Source organism: Myotis yumanensis, unplaced genomic scaffold, assembly GCF_028538775.1.
Source record: "Myotis yumanensis isolate MYYU_CA2020_CCGP unplaced genomic scaffold, mMyoYum1.0.hap1 SCAF_15, whole genome shotgun sequence".
In the NCBI taxonomy this organism is placed as follows: Eukaryota; Metazoa; Chordata; class Mammalia; order Chiroptera; family Vespertilionidae; genus Myotis; species Myotis yumanensis.
This window is the reverse complement of record NW_027223766.1, coordinates 38,130,931-38,150,522: the sequence shown is the minus strand read 5'-3', so window position 1 is coordinate 38,150,522 and position 19,592 is coordinate 38,130,931. Positions and strand designations below refer to the sequence as shown.

The 19,592-nt window shown below is 36.9% G+C and overlaps 2 protein-coding genes across 4 annotated transcripts in view; one reads left to right on the top strand and one right to left on the bottom strand.

Moving 5' to 3' along the window:
• OXR1 (oxidation resistance 1) overlaps positions 1–12,580 on the top strand; it is a 318,551-nt gene extending 305,971 nt beyond the window's left edge. For all 3 annotated transcript variants that reach the window (XM_070392152.1, XM_070392154.1, XM_070392153.1), the window contains 4 exons: positions 171–3,075; positions 4,614–4,778; positions 10,438–10,594; positions 12,230–12,580. In XM_070392152.1, the coding sequence (XP_070248253.1) occupies positions 171–306 (136 nt within the window). In that variant the 3' untranslated portion in view covers positions 307–3,075; positions 4,614–4,778; positions 10,438–10,594; positions 12,230–12,580. The remainder of the gene's footprint in view (positions 1–170; positions 3,076–4,613; positions 4,779–10,437; positions 10,595–12,229) is intronic.
• ABRA (actin binding Rho activating protein) lies at positions 8,855–18,744 on the bottom strand. Its single transcript, XM_070392155.1, has 2 exons — positions 18,025–18,744; positions 8,855–10,501 (listed from the first exon to the last, which is right to left on the bottom strand). Exons 1-2 carry the CDS (start codon positions 18,690–18,692, stop codon positions 10,024–10,026), a joined length of 1,146 nt encoding a protein of 381 aa, XP_070248256.1. The 5' UTR covers positions 18,693–18,744; the 3' UTR covers positions 8,855–10,023.
• Between the last annotated feature and the right edge of the window lie 848 nt (positions 18,745–19,592).

Below are 19,592 nucleotides of genomic sequence, written 5' to 3'. Positions count from 1 at the left end.
AACTAGAGTTGTTGGATATTGAAATGTCTCATTTAAATTATTTTACAAGCTCTGCAATTATCATTTTACAACTCAAGGCATACATTTCCTGTTCAAAAGGGGGAAAAAAACTTGATTTTTTTTTTTTCAGTTATAAGAGATTATTGTTAAAACTATTTTATGTATTGCAGGGGAGAATTTGCCCTTTGGCTTGATGGAGATCTCTACCATGGAAGAAGCCATTCTTGTAAAACGTTTGGGAATAATACACTTTCTAAGAAGGAAGATTTCTTTATCCAAGACATTGAAATCTGGGCTTTTGAATAAATATAATGCTCTCTGTCTTAGCAGGATAATGGCCCAAACCTGACATGGATAAGCATTATTTGGAAAGTTCAAGAAGCAATATAATGTAACATATTACTCGTGCTTTAAAATTAGTCCATATCACCATTTATTACAGTTATAATTTTGGAATTTATTTTTAAAATCATGTTTTCTGTCCCAGAGTTCTTTAGGTTTAGACCATGGTATAGGTCCATGTAGTATAAAAGCTTGGGTTTTTGTCAGAATTATGGCAGCATTTTGATCATAGTGATGACCTTACCTACAATCCATGTTATCTCAGTCTCCTAAAAGGATGGTGCTCTTTTGTTGAACCTGTTTTGGTTTATTATTTTTTAAACTATATTGTTTAACTAGATCAGTCTAATTGGGGCATTGAGGGAATGAAGACTAGATACTGTTATATCTATAAGGTTGGCACAGATGAATTTTGAACATGCTAAACTTAGTCATTCTTAAGAAGGAAAAAACACATGCCAAAATAATGCATACTTTATGGACCACTGAGTTCTAGTTCACACTACAACATTCTCTTCATTAATTTTGCAAATACTCTCAATTTCATTTTAATAAAAATGAAATTTGAGGAGAATTCTTGTTGAAATAGACTGCAGTGTGCATGATCTGCAGGTTTGGGCATATGCTTTCATCATTGAATTAACTGATAAAGAATTATAAAATGACAAAGGAGAATGAGAACTTGACGATTCTACTGGATTTAATATATCAAGCAAGAAAATAGTCTACTTACATATTTATAGCTTAGCAGAGTATTATACATATAAAACTACAAAACAACTGCGTATTTCTTCAACATTTGTGTCAGGTATACTGTTTTATAGTTTGTTGTTTTAGCCTTATTGCACACCAACTCCCAAAATATAGGTTCCTGTTCAAAAGGGAAAAAAAAAAAACAACTTGATTTTTTTTTTTAGTTATTAGTTACCATTAGCATTTGCTGTTATAAAAGGGCAATGATAATAGTAGACAATTGTAACTCAGTAGACTTGTTGAATATGCAAACTTACTGTCAAGTGACCTCAAAAAAAAAAGATAGAATATACTAGTAGTTCTTATCCTCTTTTGTAGGAAACCAATAATACGCCATTATGGCAATAATTCATCAGTTAATATCAAAGCTTCATGTTATGCAAACAAAATCCTGCTGTTATATATGTGACAGTGACTTTGTGCTGAAATTTCAGCTATTCCAGATAAACAGTGTATATTATCTTGTAAATTAATGTTTAAAGGTAGTTTTGTTCTTATAGAAAGTATGGATTGCCAGGTTGCTTATAGCACTTTAAATTATTCTAAAAATGAAATTATAAGCCAAATATGTTGGCTTAGTAGTTTTAGTTGTATAGCACTTAAATATATTTAGATCTTTTGAAAATTTAGATAATTATCTTAAAAAAGCATAATGCTAATGGAAAAGAAAATTTGATGTTCTATTTAATATGCTATTGCTGAATATGAATAGAAATGCAGGGCATCATTTTCTTGTCTATGTAAAGCTCTTTCATTATAACTTAATAGTATATAGATTAAGTGTTTACAAATAGGGAATTGTAAATAAATATATTGGGTTTCCCCCCATTTGGTCTTCCACAGCAGTATTATTGTCTTTGTGGAGTTGACTAATCCTAAAAAAAATCCTGATTGGATTTCAATTACAATAAGGTCATAGTGGTGTATACCAAATAAAATTAAATATATAAATATAAATTTGAGTTTGGATTTATTGAAAAGCAATTTACTTTCATATTAAGAAATCTTTGATTAATCATATCCCTATCTTTTAGATATAAAGATGTTTCTAATGATGGAGGTGATGGTGGTGGTGATTATAGTGGTGGTGATGACTTGTGAAGGTGGTGCTAGTAGTGGTGGTGGTGGTGCTGGTGGTGCTGGTAGTAATGATAGAAGGATGCGTTCAAGTAAAGGGAGCAACACAGTTTTAAAAATGGGAAAGTAAGGACACTTGGCATGTGGAGAAGTGCAAATCATTTAATATTTTTAAATTATGTTGTTTTCTTTTATGAAGGGAAGTGCATAGCAAGGTATGACTAATGTCATAAAGAGGTTTGTTGTGTGCAGTGCCAAGAAATTAATTTTTTTTAATCTTGTATGAGTAATTAAAAAATTTGAGTGGAGGAACCACATGATCAAATTTCCACTTCATGAAGATCTTTGAAAAACAGATTGGTAAAGAGAAAAACTAGAGACAAGTCCCATTGTAAAGACCAGAGGGGAAATATTGAAGCCTGAAGAAGACTAGTAACAATGGTAATTAAAGAAGGAGGCATGGATTAGAAAGATTTAGGATTAGAATAAATGGGATTTGGTTATTGGATGTCAGAAGAGTTAAGGATAGCTGTCTGGTTTTTTACTTAGAAACTGGGTATAGTATTTGTCAAGTTGGGTGATATACAGAAAGGAGAAAAAAGCAGGTGGGTTACTATGGACCTTGTTTTAGTATGATGTGAGAAATTGAATAGATTTTGGAGGGGGGATTTAATATTCTGTTCTGATGAAAAAAATTTTAAAGCAACAACATACAGGTAGATGTTCAAACCATATCCTTTGTATGTTATACCTTTGAAGATTATAGACTGAATGAAAAGAGAGAAATGAAATCTTCAAATAGATTTTTGGGGTATAGAAACATTAAATGATAGAAGAAAAGGCTCTCTGCTTACAGCACAGGAAGCTAGAAGAACAACAAATTAAACCTAATGAAAATAGAAGGTAAGACAAAATAAAGGTATGAGCAGAAATCAATAAAATTTAAAACAAATACATGAAACAAACAAATCTGAGAATAATAAAAGTGTAAATCTAGCCCTAACTGGTTTGGCTCAGTGAATAAAGCGTCAGCCTGCAGACTGAAGGGTCCCAGGTTTGATTCTGGTCAAGGGCATGTACCTTGGTTGCAGGCACATCCCCAGTGGGGAGCATGCAGGAAGCAGCTGATCGATGTTTCTTTCTCATCTATGTTTCTAATTCTCTATCCCTCTCCCCTCCTCTGTAAAAAATCAGTAAAATATATATTTTTTTAAAAGTGTAAATCTAATAAGATAAAAAGATTACCATTATTAAGAATTTAAAAGGAAACATCACTATAGAGCAGCAGTTCTCAACCTGTGGGTCGTGACCCCTTTGGCGATCAAACGACCCTTTCACAGGGGTCGCCTAAGACCATCCTGCATATCAGATATTTACATTAAAATTTATAACAGTAGCAACATTACAGTTACGAAGTAGCAACGAAAATAATTTTATGGTTGGGTCACAGCATGAGGAACTGTATTTAAAGGGCCAGAAGGTTGAGAACCACTGCATAGAGCCTGCATCAATAAACTTGACATTATAGATGAAGTGGAAAAATGTTTTAGAAAACAACTTATTAAACCTGACCCAATATAAATTACAATTTTTACATTATAGAAATTGAGTCTGTTAAAGAAAAAGCCTTCCCACACAAAAAAAAACCCAAAAAACAAAAAAACGACTCATGGTTCTACTGGGTAATTCTAAAACTATCACTGTTAGATAAACTCTTACAAGGCACTGAGAAAAGGGAGAACTTCTTATTGTTTTCAAGCTAGCATTACTTAATACCAAAACTTAAGTCTGTAAAAAAAAAATTCCAGAAGAGTTTTATACCTATCAATAATTAAATGTAAATAGGTCAAATGCTCCAATCAAAAGACATAGGGTGGTTGAATGGATAAGAAGACATACATATGGATAAGAAAACAAGACCTATATATATGTCTCCATAGAGCTACCTCAGAATGAAAGATACAGGCTAAGAGTAAAGGGATGGAAAAAAAGATATTTTATGCAAGTAGAAAGGCAAAAAAAAGCTGGGGTAGCAATATTTATATCTGACAAAATGGACTTTAAAACAAAGGCTATAGTAAGACAATGATACTACATAACGTTTTCTGAATTTTTTAAAAGATGACACAATGGAGAAGATTTTTTTTTCAATAAATGGCACTGAATTCATTGGATGTCTGGAATAAAAAAGTTAACCTATCACACCACATACAAAAATTAATTACAACTTATATATCCTAATGTGAACGGTAAAACAACAATGCTATTTTATTTAAAATATAGAAGAATAGCTTCATAATCTTAGGATACACATATTTCTTAAATGGAACACAAAATAAAGGAGAAAGTGATATGCTACATTAACAATTTTAAGAGCTTTTTATCAAAAGATAAAAAGTTGAAAATCAACCAACAGAATGAAAGGTTTTTGTAATACACAGATCTAATGAAGGTCTCATACGCAATGTATAAATGACTACAAAGAAGTTCAGAAGAAAAGGCAGAAGACTGGCAATTCCTAAGAATATTAAAATAGCCAATAAAAGCTATCTTGAAATGTGAAGTTCAAGTACTTTGGAATACTGTTTTGGAAGTATGTACTAAAGGTGAGCATTTGACCAGCAAATTTAATTTCTTGGTATGTACCTAACAGTAATGTATACATTTGTTTACCAAGAGATATGTACTAGAATGTTCATAGAACTATTTCCTTTTCTCCTTTCCCCAGAATCTCCCTTATTTCTCCACATACCCACTCACCTATTATTTTGCTGAGATTAATAACTCTCAAACCATATATATAAACATTTGCATGTATCTCCTAAAGACAAGGATATCCTTTTAGGTCCTTTAAGTATACAATTATCAAATTCGGGAAATTTAACATATCATTGAATATATAGTTCATTTTTTAATTTCACTGATGGTTCTAATATCCTTTAAAGCGTTATTTTTTTTCTGATACATAATTCAATCCAGGATCCTTCGTTGCATTTAATTCTATCTTCTTTATTTTCAACCTGGAAGAGTTCAGTCTGGGTTTATCTGAATTTTTCCTATATTTAAATTTAAGTTATGCATTTTTGGCAGCAAAACCACAGAAGTGATGTTCTGTCCTCTGCATCATTAGGATTTATGTTTATCCCCTTATTGGTGAAAGCTTCCATTAGTTGATGAAGAAAGTGTGCACCATGTTTCTCCACTGCTATCATGTTTCCTTTTGTAATAAGGAATGTGCAGGGAGGTACTTTGATATCATAGATACTCCATTTTTCACAATGTTCTTGGTATCTATTGAGGATTCTTATCTGAATTACTAAAATGGTTGTAAAATCATTTTTCTTTTATTCCCAGCACATTTATTATTTGGCATTTACTGTAAGGAAGAGTTTTCCTTTTTCCATCATTTAAGAATATCTATCATTGCCTGGCCAGAGTAGATCATTGGATGGTTGAGTGTCCCGTGTACCGAAAGGTTACTGGTGTGATTCCTGGTCAGGGTACATATCTGGGTTGCAAGTTTGATCCTCTGTTGGGGCATGAATGGAAGGCAACCAATAGGTGTTTCTTCCTCCCATCCTTCTTCCCTCTCCCTCCTCCCTCTCTCTAAGCATGTCCTTGGTTGAGGATTAAAAAATAATAAAATAATGAGGTTAGTTTTTTAAAAAAAACAATGTCCATTATTAGTATGACTAGTGGACTCCTTTCCTTAATTCCAAGTCTTGAATCTATTTGTGCCCTAGAGTTAACCAATGGGAACCCCAATAGTTGGCTTCTGTGCATTTCTCCATGTCTTTGAACCTTGCTTGCTTCTGGTGCAACACAATGTTCCAAACTTAACTATACTTTCTGTAACCCCATCCTAGAATTAGTCATTTCTCCAAGTAGACATGTTTTCTTTTAAGGAGGATGGCATTTTGAAATCTGGATGTTAGCGTGTTGCTGCCGGGGCGGCATTGCTTGTAGGGCCTCTCGGGAAACAGGTAGGAAATAAATGCACACATCACAAATGCACACCGATACTTCTAACCAGTTTAGCATTACAGATTCTTCCTCGTCTTTCCTCTCCATGTTTGTGTCTCTTCTCCCACACCGAGGACATCAGTATGTTTACTCATTTTCTTCATCTAAAACATAGTTTCAGAATTGTACACCCATACCCTCACAAACAAAATTAGATTTTAGCATTTGCAGCTTGTCTCTAGATTGTATTCAAAAGTTATGTATATTTCTTTTTCCTTCCTGTGTGCTTATTTTAATCATTTGAAATAGAATTACGGTTATTATTTTTGTATTCATTTTTTATTTTTCCTATTCATTTGTTTAATTTTATTTTTTGTATATGTAACATTTAAAAGGTTCCAAAATCCAAATTCTACAGAACTTTTTTCTATCTCTTTCAACTTATTTCCACCCATCCCTATTTTCAAAATGGAGGTTTTATATTCACTGAGTGGCCAGGTTATTATGACCACCCCATCAGTACTTCGTTGGGCCACCTTTTGCCTTCAATACTGGGCAATTCTTCTTGGCATTGACTCCACAAGATATTGAAAGGTGATGGCGAAGAATCTGACACCATGCCTGATGAATAGCACTGTCCAGTTCTGTGAGATTTGATGGTTGTGGAACCAACTGCCTGATGGCTCTTTTAACTTCGTCCCACAAATGCTCAATTGGATTGAGATCTGATGATCGTGGGGGCCACCTAAGCAAGGTAAAGTCTCCCTCATGTTCTTGAAACCACTCCTGCACAATACGAGCACCGTGGCATGGCACATTGTCTTGTTGGAAGAAGCCATCTCCATTGGGATATGCCATCAACATGATAGGATGAACTTGATCAGCAATGATACTTAGGTATGTTGTGCTATTCAGATGTTTATAATGATCTGGCCCTCTAGCAACTTCAGCGGGAAATTATAGCTAATTTGCCTACAAACGTCAGGTGGTCATAGTAATCTGGCCACTCAGTGTATATATATGACATGTTCACACATATAATCCAGGGTGTGTACATATGTGTGTACAAAATCTAGTGTGTGTATACACACATGCTCTCTAAAAATAACTATTTCAGTTCTTAAAGATCTTCCTTTTTTAGAGCTGCATACATTATATGGATGTACCATATTTTATTCTATCATTTTCCCATATGTATTAGGTTCTTTCCAGTGACTTGCAATTAAAAATAATGCATTACACATATGTATTTTCATATTGTTTGAGTAGTATCTTCAGGGGAGTTTTAAAGAGTGAAATATCTTGGTCAAAAAGTAAATGCTATGTAATCTTGTAAGATACTGACATGCCCTCAAAATCTGGGCATACATGTTATCAGCTAACCCTTGTTGGGATGATTGTCAACCACAGCATTCTGAAAATGTCTACAGTGGTTCTCAACCTTGGCTGCACATTAGAATCACCGGGGAATCTTTTTAAAATCCTGATTTCTGGGCCTCATCCTCTGGAAATCCTGTTTCTTTGTTATGGGGTGAGGCCACAATAATAGTAACGAAGAAACAGAATTTCTGGAGGATGAGGCCCAGAAATCAGATTTTAAAAAGATTCCTAGGTGATTCTAATGTGCAGCCAAAGTTGAGAACCACTGCCCTAGACTAAGGTTAGGTCACATAGCACATTTATAAATTGTGTACTAAGAAATATCCTAGGTAATGGGAATGAAAATAAATATTCTAGGAATCCCACGGAATCATCTGCATTAAGAGGCCACTTTAGTATGGACCAGATGGTCTCTTCTTTTATAATCCCCCAACAGAGTGACTTAAGAGAGAAAGTACAGCAGTTGTTCCCTGAGTCCCTGAAACACAAAATTCTAGTTTACCCAGAATTATTCCCACAGCACCTGATAGGTACACCTGTTGGTAGAAGTAAAGAAGAAAACAACTTGAATTTGGGAAGGGAAAGGAAAAAGCAAAAAGGCAAACTAAGAATATAGGTCCAGCCTCATTTTTCAACTGTGGGGGAAGGAAGAAACCCCAAGCACAGAACTTCTCTCCTGTTGGTGTAAGTGGCCAGGGTGAACTTGAGAAGGAAGAAGTCATAAAACTTCGGGTTATCAGCCATCAAACATTTGGAGGTCCAGACCGAAGTGGTAAAATATAGTACATGTCAACAACCCAGAAACTCTTTAAATATCTTATGGAAAGTTTGGTAAAGGAAAATCCTGAAGATCTGGAAGCCAATTATATAGGACCCATTATTGGAAGTTTAGAACTACCAATAGTAAAATGCCATTGATAGTATATTTTATTATAATTCTTTCATAGACTATTTTGGTGATTATGAAAATATGAGGACTTTCATTAGTTTGTTTGCCCTCTGAGTTCTTCTTTTTTTCTCTCTCTCTAAAAGCCCTAAATTTTCCACTGGGTTTTTCTACCATGGGATTTTTAAGATAAAAATCTGTCCCATAGCAGTCATTTTCCTCTAAGGAAGCTAGTGTTCTAAACACAAGAACAGGAAATACAAGAAAATGTCTTATTCTTGTACCATATCTTAGAATTTTGACATCGGTTCATGGTTATGATAGAAGTGTACATCTTACATGAAATCCTACTTAGGAATATTGGTCATTTGTTAAATTACAAATTATATTATTAAATTATATAAAAACAAATATACAAGCCCCCTTTAAGAAGTTATTGGAACTTTAATTTTAAAAGAATCATAAATGAAAACAACTAATTTCAATAGTACTTTAATCCATATTTATAGTGAACAATACCTAACAATTATGAATTTATTATTTTGAGGTATCATAATTTGACATTAATTTCTATATTTAACACCAAAGTGCTATATAATTTAGTAATTTTTATTGAATTCAGTAAGAATTACAATCACATTTTTTTAGTTTGTTTTTATAATTATATAAAGAACATTAAATCTGAGAAAAAAATGACAAATAGCTGTTTAGTGTCAAATATTTCTTTGGCATCATATTAAACTAACTTTTTCACTGTGGCAGGTCTAATATTGCTGTTTTATAATTTTCAGGTATTTTATAAAGTTTGTTAGAGTATGAAGAAAAGGTACATAAACATTCTACTTTATTGTAGAATTTTCTGTACTACTACTTCATTATATGTTGACATAAATGTAAGCAGCATGACATTACAGTTTTGAGAAAAAATAAACTTCTCCAAGAAGTCCTTTGGGGGCTGTTAAATCTGATCTCTCATCTCTGTTTTACTTTTATAGCAAAAGTGAACATAACCGCCTTTCCTATTGGTTGGTTCCAAGACCACCAGTGATGTCTGTTTTCATGTGATTTGCACAAATGACAAAGAGGCATGGCTAACTGTGGAAACCTATTAAATCATAAGAAGCCCACAGAGAAATTTGAACAATTTCATTGCTTTATTTGAAATCTTAATTTTTTATTTGTGTGCCTATTTTGTAAATGATACTATGATTAAAATAATAGTACAAAGTCAAGCTTCTTAGAAAAGTTTAAGATTTGTTTTGCCAAACTTAATGGAATTCTTTTTTTCCTGAAAAATGACATAATAATATGCACTGCTGATATGTACCTAAACTCAGCACTCTTCTTAGAGGTAGTAATTATTTCATTAAAAATCTATAATAATATCTGCAATGAATAGCCAAATATTATTGCCTAAAAGGATAAGTAGAATTTCAAAGGTTTGTGTGTGCTTTATCAAAAATCTTCAAACTTCCTTAGAAATAGAGTACCCAGAAGTTATTCATGTAAAAATTGTTTAATATATCCTACTTATTACAGAACAGTTTGCATTTTAATTTGACTAAATTAGCATTTAGCATTAAGACAATAGTGGATCAAGTTTGGCTTTTGCTGTGGAAGGTTCACTCGAGTAGAGTAATCACAACATGGTCATCTCGGCCTTGCCATAGCATCTCTCCTTCGAAGTCCACCAGTCCGTGTTTTCTGGCACGCATGAGTATGCCCACCACTTTATCTGAAATACGAACATATCTGTCAAAAAGATCTCCGAAAGTGACCTGGATCTTGCCATCACGTCTGTGGCGAGCCATTGTGCGGATAATGAAGCACATGTCCATAATTTCCCGATGGATGTGTTCCTCGGCTCGCTTGGCCCTCTCGGCTGTTTTGGTTCCCTCCTTGGGACGGCCGTAGCCTTCGTCTCCCTTGTGGAGGCGGCTGGACATGGCCAGCTGATAATCAAATTCTTCACTGAAAGGGTTGAGCTTCTGGGATTGTATGTGTTCATCAGCCCACTGTTGCCATTTTCCTTTCAGGTCCTGCAATTGACTGCATTTCCGTTGGGCCTTGCGGTTGAGTTTCTCTGTAAATCTATTTGCCCTAAAGGAGAAAAAGTGTGAAGGATCAACACACTGATATTTTACCACACAGGTGTTGCTCTCTCGTGTGCTTCCTGCACATATGCATCATAACGTAAGTCTCTCTTTTTTTTTTTCATTATGAAAAAAACATATAAACATAATACAAAGAAATTAGAAATGAAAGAAGAAAAATACCATTGTTTTTAGTTTGGTGTATGGCCTTCTAGATTATTTTATCTGAATAACAGTAAGGTTTTAAGCACCATAAAATAATAATACTAAACTATTTTAAGAAAAAAGCTTCCTTACACAAATGTAATGCAAATACATGTGTCTTAAATTGCATATTAAGAACATTTTAAAACTGGAATCATGAATGTATCTATATATATAAAAGCCTAATATGCAAAGTGTCTCCTCTGGAGTTCAACCAACTGGGAGTTCGATCACTCGCTGTGACGTGTGCTGACCACCAAGGGGTGGCATGGAATGAAGGAAGGCCCCAGCTGGCAGCCAGGGAAGGGAGGCCCTGGCTGGCGGCCAGCAACCGCTAGGGACCCTACCTGTGCACAAATTTCATGCACTTGGCCTCTAGTTAAGTATATAAATCTACATTATATAGAACTTCAAAAACCAGCTATTTCCCCCAAAATAAGGTTTATACCAGCACACATACATTGTAATCTTCACTTACATGTAGATTTTCATCTATGGATTTTTAATGAGATCGAATCTATACTAGTATCAGTGGTGTGCCACAATTTTAAAATATCAAGTTGTATAGATAGAAGACACTGGCTAGCAATAGTACCATGTATTGAACATAATGTGCTGGTATTCTGAGGCTAAAGTTATTTCCACTGTGCCATGATGCCGTTCAGCATGGAGGGAGTTATGTCACATGTGTATGTATGTCCTTGCAATTTGGAATGCATTTTTTTATTATAAAAAAAAAATAACTGTGTTGGCAAGTGTCCTGGGTGCAGGCCTAATTTTAAAATAGGCAGTTTGTCTTTAAAAGACCTCCCTGTCCTTTCTGTATCTCTAATCTCCTAGACTTTTTCCCTAGATCTCCTTTGCCTTCATGAGAAAACATGATCTGTTAGACTATCTGAAAGCCAGAGCTTCATATTCCTCATCCTCACAAGTGACCAACCATTCCTCCTCCTGAAAGTCAAGTGGCCTCATGTCTGGAAGCATTGGGGTTGGAGAGGTAGAGTAGTACTGAATTTGCTCAGGAGCATGGCTGGCCTGAACTAAGTAGCCCTCCTACCCAAACTCCCACAATTCACTTTTCAAAACCCAGGAACAGATTCAGATGTGGGTATTCCTCACTATACAGACTCACCTCCTGAAATCTGGTTATTCAAATGCAGGAGGCTAATAGATGCATAGGATGGCACACGTATGTGTATTAGCATTGTTTTCAAGAAAGGAATGACATCCACTAGAGGGCGAACTTTCATTAATTCCCATGCTTTATGTTTCCAAAAGTCCTACCTACCCTATGACAATAAAATTCAAACTAGGAATACACTGCTACATATAACACTGCTATTCTTTGTAGCACATGAACAAAAGTACATGACAACGTTAACTGGGAAAAAGCAGCATTCAAAAACTATGGACAATTATTACAACTTTAAAATATCATATATGTATGGAAAAATGCTAGGAATTGCATCACATTGAAGTGAAATGGATTTCTCTGCCCTGCTGGTCCTCATCATCTCCTCCTTCTCCACAGACTGTCCCTGTTCAGCTGTCCAGACTGTTGGCTGCTTGATCTCATTATCAAAGGAGAGCAAACACCTGTGCCCTTGGGACCATGGCAATCTATGACAGGCATAGCCTTTAATAGCAAGCCCAGGGCCATCCCTGCAGAACCCAAAGGTCATACATAGTTGACTTGAGGCTGGGAAATTCTCAGAAGAAAGTGAAAAGAAAAACATTATCCGCTAACTCATACTTTTTGTCTCCTGAGCACCAGCTATAGTTCTGTCCTATAGTAAAATACACAACACATCCTCCCTTTAAGGAGCTTCTGGGCACTTTGACATTTTTTTTTCATTCTTTATTAAAGTATTTATGATACCTACTGTGTGCCAGACACTGTTTTAATTACATATTGGGTATTCAATAATGAGAAGAAAAACAGCAAATAATCACTAAAAAGATATTCATGAAAATCAGAGTACAAATTTGAGTATGTGGTATGATTTCAACTGTGTAAAATGTGTATGCACCAGGCTGAAGGAATCAATGGTATATGCACAATTGGAAATAATTATGTTGGTATCCAGATGATAATTTATTTTTTTTCATCTTTAAAAAAATTCATCTAGGTATTATATTGATTTTATAATTTAGAGAAAGTAAAAATTAAGAAAAATCTCAGATTAGCATCCAGAGGTAATTTGTTTCACCATATTTTAGCTGGGTCTCTGATTCTTTGAAGTAGTTTTTTTTTCTTCTAATTTTAATTAGGAACTTAGATTCCCTGAGTTTTGAAATTCTATGTCATTTGGAAAAAAGATTGGGGTTGGTGAGGTTATAAATCTATGAAGAAGAAAAACATTTATCTTCTAAAAGAAGCACCTTTTAAATATTAATGTGTATTTGTCATATTGTCAAATTGTAATTCTCAATAATAGGAGGGAAGGAAAACATATGAATTGGTTCTATAAGCAAGACTTTAAAAATAAAGCTATATACCTTATTGAGTATTAAATTTTTCTCTATCTCACAAAAGTTCTATATCCTTTTTGTCTTTCCAGTTTTTAAAAAGTCTAAAAATAGCAGTTTTAAATCAGGATTAGAAAGACTTATATCTTAAGTATCTTCTTGGTCAGTGAATATAAGAATCAATATACAGCTTATCTTGTTTTTGTTTTAATTTACAAGTAAAAATGTGCATAATAGTTTAGATTGAGATTTAGGAAGACATTCTAGTATAAATTTATAAGAAGCAAAGCAATATTCAACATTGCAGATAGTAATATTTAATCCAAATTTATCTTTTTAGTTTCTTCATTATCAATAAACAAATTCCCTTATATTTGATCAATAAAAATTTCCCCTGTCCTGGTATGTGCAAGGTAACTAATTCTACTAGGCATTATAAGCATTCTATGTTGGAAAGTCTAAGTTTATTCGTTGAAATAAATTCTGAAATGTATTCCTTATTTGTCAACTTTAAAAATGACATCAGTTTGAGTGTTGCTTTCTTATGTGAATGTGGCTCATTAGTTACATGATGAGAATATGAGAACCAATGTTATCATTTTGGTGCAATAATTATGTGAGTAAATTATTAAGTATGAACAAAACCCACAGCAAATGAAAGTCCTAAAGGTATATTTCAAACCTAACCAAGTTCATTGACATGGAAAACACTCTCTCTGATCTCATCTGGATCACCAGCCTCAGTCAAGGGGCCTATAGGTGAACTTTCCTGGTCTAAGTCTTGAATCTCTATCAAGAAGGTGGAGATCTGCTCTGGTTGTCCCACTCATAGACTGTGAAGGGAGGATTTCTCTTCACTGCCCAGGAACATTTCTCTGTCAGTAAAGCAAAGCAATATTCAACATTGCAGATAGTAATATTTAATCCAAATTTATCTTTTTAGTTTCTTTATTATCTCTTTTCCAGCTTCTCAGGGACATCCTGGGGATAATCTGCTTCTCTGTGCTTTTCTTTTCTTGCTCTTTTCCACAGGAAGTATAGCCAAGTTGACATCATGGGAGCATGACATCCACAGGGTCACATTTATCAGAAGCAGGGTGACTGCATTCAAAAGGTAGGGTCTCTATCTTTGATCAATAATTTGCCCTAGCTAGTTTGGCTCAGTGGATAGAGGGTTGGCCTGTGGACTGAAAGGGTCCTAGGTTCAATTCCGGTCAAGGGCACATGCTTGGGTTGTGGGCTAGATCCCCAGTAGGGGGCGTGCAGGAGGCAGCCGATCAATGATTTTCTCATCATTGATGTTTCTATCTCTCCCTCTCTCTTCCTCTCTGAAATCAATAAAAATATTTTTAAAATAATAATAATTTTGCTCTCCTGTTATCAACCAGGTTTGAGAGCCAGGCCTGCGATTCTCCGTGCAGGTTGGTAACTGACCTTGAGTCCATGGAAAGGGGGGTCTAAACTCTAGGATGGAGAGCAAGTAATAGAAAGCCACACTGTTGCCTTTGTTTTTATCAAAGTCCTTCAATCTACATAGTTGAACCAAACCCCTACAGTTTGGGAGTTATTGGGATTCCATTAATTAAGCTGACACTTTGATCTCTATTTTATTCCTTGTGTCTGCTCTCTACTGAATCAGTTTAGCAGGTGGTTAAGAACACAAGCTCTGGCATCGGCCTTCCCAGATCATCACTTACTAACTCTGATTGAGACACATTCCTTACTATCTGTATGTTAGTTCCCGTATCTATAAGATGACACCATCATGCTCAACTACTAGTATTTTTATTAAATCAAACTTGGAGGAGAGGATGGATGAGTGATTGGCTCTTTAATATTTCACTATTTCTGTATGGGAGAAGGACCCAATGTCCTTTGTTTAAAGGAGCTAGAATGAACAAATCATGGCTATACAATAAAAGGCTAAATATTTTTAAAATGAAGTATACACTATAAACCATCTTCAGACTAAAACCCCAGTTAGCAAAACCACTGTTTGTAAGGGATATCTCTCTTTTTAACCAAAACTGACTTGTTTGTTTCTATTAACTACCAACAAAACTCTCTTTCTACTTAAATATTCATGATACATAATTTTCTCCCTATTGTTGGATATGGGGAAAGAATGTTTAATTAAAAGTAAGTGAAAACTTTTCTATTACTTTAAGTAATGCCACATTCGTTTCTCAAGCAGGATTTGAGAGTCCCATAGGCTCCCACTGAAGCCTTCTGAGCACAGTTAGGATAACCGCCGACATTAAGAGCTGTTGTGGCTGCACACATTTTGGTGCCCTGTGTACTTGTAAGACAGAGGGAAAGGAACCAAAGAAGGAAGGAGAGATTTCATTCCCACTCCCCCCTGGCCAAACCTGAGAGCCAAGCTCCTAGCACCTTGAAGGGCTGGGATCACCAGGGCTGGCCCCCTGCATTGGAATGAGTATAACTTATTCAGTAACTCCTCTGGGTCCATTGCTTTACATAATTATTATGAAAATAAATAGTTCTCATCTCTATTTTTAGATGAGGACAAAGAGATTTAGGATTTGCCAACGTAACTGTGATTCAAATCCATCTCTCATTCAATGATTAAGCTCCTCTCCATCACGCTAAGAAGGTGACCATGTGCATGCCTGATTTCAGGAACCCTGAGACAGGCCCTGAATGCAAGAACAGAGAGCTTAGAGCTGTGGTCAAGAGCGTGGGCTCTAGACCAGAAGCCTGGGTTCAAATCCAGTGGGCTGTGCAATCTTATACACATTCCCTAATATTCCTTTGTCTCGTGTTCTCATCTATGGAGTGTGGGTAATGATTATACTTACCCTGTGAGAGTGCTGTGAGGATTGAATGGATAAACATATGAAGAGTGCTCAGACAAATACCAGAGGAAAGTACATGAATTGGAGATTGGTCCCAGCTGTCAGCTCCTTGCCTCTGGCCAATTCATATGTGCTGACAGGAAGCTCTTCAGTGTGCCAAGCTCAGTCTTTATTCTTTTGGGCTCTATTCTCTTTCTAACACACAATCACACACACACAGCCTGTATTTCTGGTAGAATAATTCTGATTATGAATTCCTATTTAAATATAAGTAGAGCACAAATCCAAATCTCTGGTCACATCTTCAAGGCACTGCATGAGAGTGGGCACCATGTCTAAGAATTGCATTGGGAGACAGGCATGTCTCAGCTTTGTCACTAACCTGCTAGGTAAACTTCCCCTCCAAGCTTCAGTGCTCTCCTGCCTAAAATGGGGTAGTTCTTCATAGGATTATAAGCGTTAAAAGGGAAAAGCGTGTAAAATACCCATAGAGCACACTAAATGCACAAGGGATTGTTAAAATGATCTGTTTGACATTTTATTTTTCTTGAAAGTTTGCAATATAGTAGTTCTAATTCCTTCAAAATACCTGTAAAGTAACACACTGTAAGACAGCTCTTTGTCAAATTAGGTAACCAATTATGTTCTTTAGTTTCTGGTTGTTTCATAAAACTTGAAAAGCACACCTACACATCTCACTGTTCCCAGAGGGAGTTAGTTTAAAGGCATTCATTACATCAGTGACTTTTCCCATATTGTGATATCCTGTGTTGTGGAGTGAGATATCCTGACTTGCTAGTATGTAGAGGTGGAGTTAATGTCTTAAAACAAAGCGTGTGTTTCTTGTCTGAATAAGTGTGGTAGTTTCCATCTGTGTGTACACACATGTGTGTGTATGTACATGTTTAGCATCTAAATATTTTAGGATTGTGGTATTTGAATTACCTAGCTTTAATAGCATTTCTCTTTGTTTACAGATGCCTTTCTTTCTGAAAGTTTGAATAAGTGCTAAATAATGGAATCTATATGAATAATAGCAGCTTTCATATACTGAGCATATATGGCAGGCACTGTGCTGAGTACTTGGCAGCCTTACTCTCATTTACTTCTCTCAATACAGTAGAATTTATCCCGAGAGATTACTGTTGCCATCATTTTACAAAGGAGGAAATAATCCAAGAGGGAAGGTGGGATAGGTGTGTGGGAAGAGATTAAGAACCAAAGAACTTGTATGCATATATGCATAACGCGTGGACACAGACAATAGTGTGGTGAAGGCTGGGGCGGAGGGGGTGAAGGGTGCAGGCTAGAAGGGGTCAATGGGGAAAAGGGGGGACATATGTAATACTTTCAACAATAAAAATTGTTTTAAAAAGGAAGAAATAGGCTTAGAAAAATAATCAGGGTGTGTGTGTATGTGTGTGTAGAACATTTAAGATCTACTCTTAGCAACTTTCAAGCATGTAATACAGTGTCATTGACTACAGTCAGGCTAGAGCTGGCATTTGGACTTGGGTCTGTCTGACTTGAGAGCTTGCTCTCGATAGATAGCAGCCCCCTACCTGATTACAGGTCACAGAGACGTGGATCTGTGCGCCATGGGCACTATTGGGGGAGATGTGACCCCTGATAAAATTCAGATGGATTTGGAACAAAGGAAAGGTCTCGCCAGTCAATCTACCAGCAAGCACTTTCCTCTACAGAGAAGCCAATTTGCTACTCATTATACAATTGATTTTAAAATTTTACCCAAAGCACCCACCAACCCTCTCTGGTGGTTTCACTTTTGTGGAGGCTAACACTTGAGTGTTGAGTTCGAAGGGAAAGGAGAGACAGCCTAGTGGAGGCGCTCTACCCAAAGGTCCTTGTCTGAGCTGGGTGCTGCCCGTCTAGCTCTGGGGCATGCCTTCTCCCAGGCCCTCCCTGCCTGCCAGTCTTTGAGAATCACTCTAACTTCCATGCTACTGCCCTGCTCGCTGGGCTCCCAGAGCTGGCTGGGGCTCAAGGGCAGTCCAAGGAGCCCGCGGATGAATGCACTTACTGGGAGGGCAAGGGCCTTTTGATTCGGGCGGCGGCCACCTGCTCTCCGTCCTGCTCGGGCCTGTCCTCCGTCTCCCCTCCGTAGCCGCTGTCCTCCGTGTCTATGCTGTCGCTCCTCCACTTGGGCTCGTCCTGCTCCATCTCCTTCCAGCCTTTGGTCAGCTCGGATACCAGGTTGCAGCACTTTCTCCTCCGTGTGGGGGAGCCGTGGCTGTGGAGGATCCTGTCGATGTCATCCTCCGGCTGCCCAGGGCCATCTGTGCCGCCGTCCTTCTCGTACCGGTGGCTGAGGTGGCTCACGTCTCCTCCTCTCTCATAAGCTTTGCTGACAACTGTTTTGGTCACCTCTTTCCTTTTGATAGGGGAGACCTCCGAGGCCTCCCCTGAGCTCTGTCCTTCCCCAGGTCCCTCTGGCTTTAGGGAGGCAGACTTGGGGGCGCTCTGGGCTTTCTGGTGGGGAGTGGGATGTATCACTGGTTTAGGATCTTGAGGTGGGTCCTGGGTCCCTCCGGGCAGCCAGCCTGCGGGCTCCTGGGCCTGCCTCGTGCTGTTCTCATTTGCCCACTGCTGCCAACCTCGGGCCAAGTTGATCACCAGGGTGGCCCTGTGTATCTTCCGCAGGGCACTCTTGGCTGGCCCCTCCTCCCTTCCTTTCTCTCCCGTAGTCATGCTCCCTTCTCTTCCTGCTGATAGCCTGGGCACCTGAAAAGTGAGTGGGGACCAGTGGAGTGCCTCGGATTTAAATAGAAGCAGGGTGTGGGGTGGGAAGAGAGTTTGGTGACGATGAAAGTATGTGAAGCATTTCTTGCCAAGATGTGGTGCCTTCCCCCTGATGGGGTGCTTTTTTTAGATCCTGATGGCTCCAGTTTCATCACGGCAGAGGGATATCTCTGCCGGCAAAGGACAGGGATCTGCTCGCTCCCTTTCTTCTCCAGGTGCCAGAGTGGAAATTGCTAGATCGATCATGCGCTCAGCCTTATGTTTTTCTTCACCTTAAAATATAGTCCTACCATTTATAGAAGCATAAATATGTGCACAAGTTGTACTAGGAACATTATAGGTGTGTTCTAATTTAAACCTCATCAGCCCTCAAAATACCTTGGTCCCATTTTATAGCTGAGTGCAATGAAATCTAACTTCCTAAAGCAAATAAGATCTGAGATTTGAACCCAGGTCTGTCTGCTTCGAAGCCTGTGCCTCTTTTCGTCCTAGTGAGCAAAGATCCTAAGTTTGCCTTTTCCTTTTGTCTTCAGCTCTATTCCATACAGACCTGAGAAGACACCTCATCCAACCTTTATTTTCCAGATGAGAAAATTGAGGCCCAGATAAAGGGGATGACAGTAGTCATGTTTTCCAACCCCAGGTCTCAATTATTGTATAAACAATATTAAATTAAGTTAATATTAAATTAAGACCATGGTCAACACTTTGGTCCAATCAGTTTTTAAATCTTCACATTAATCCTACACACACATTGAATTTCATAGATTATTTATAACAGTCTTTTCAAATTGTTATATAAAGATAAAATAAGTGAATACTATAAGAAGCATTACCTTTTGTTTTTAA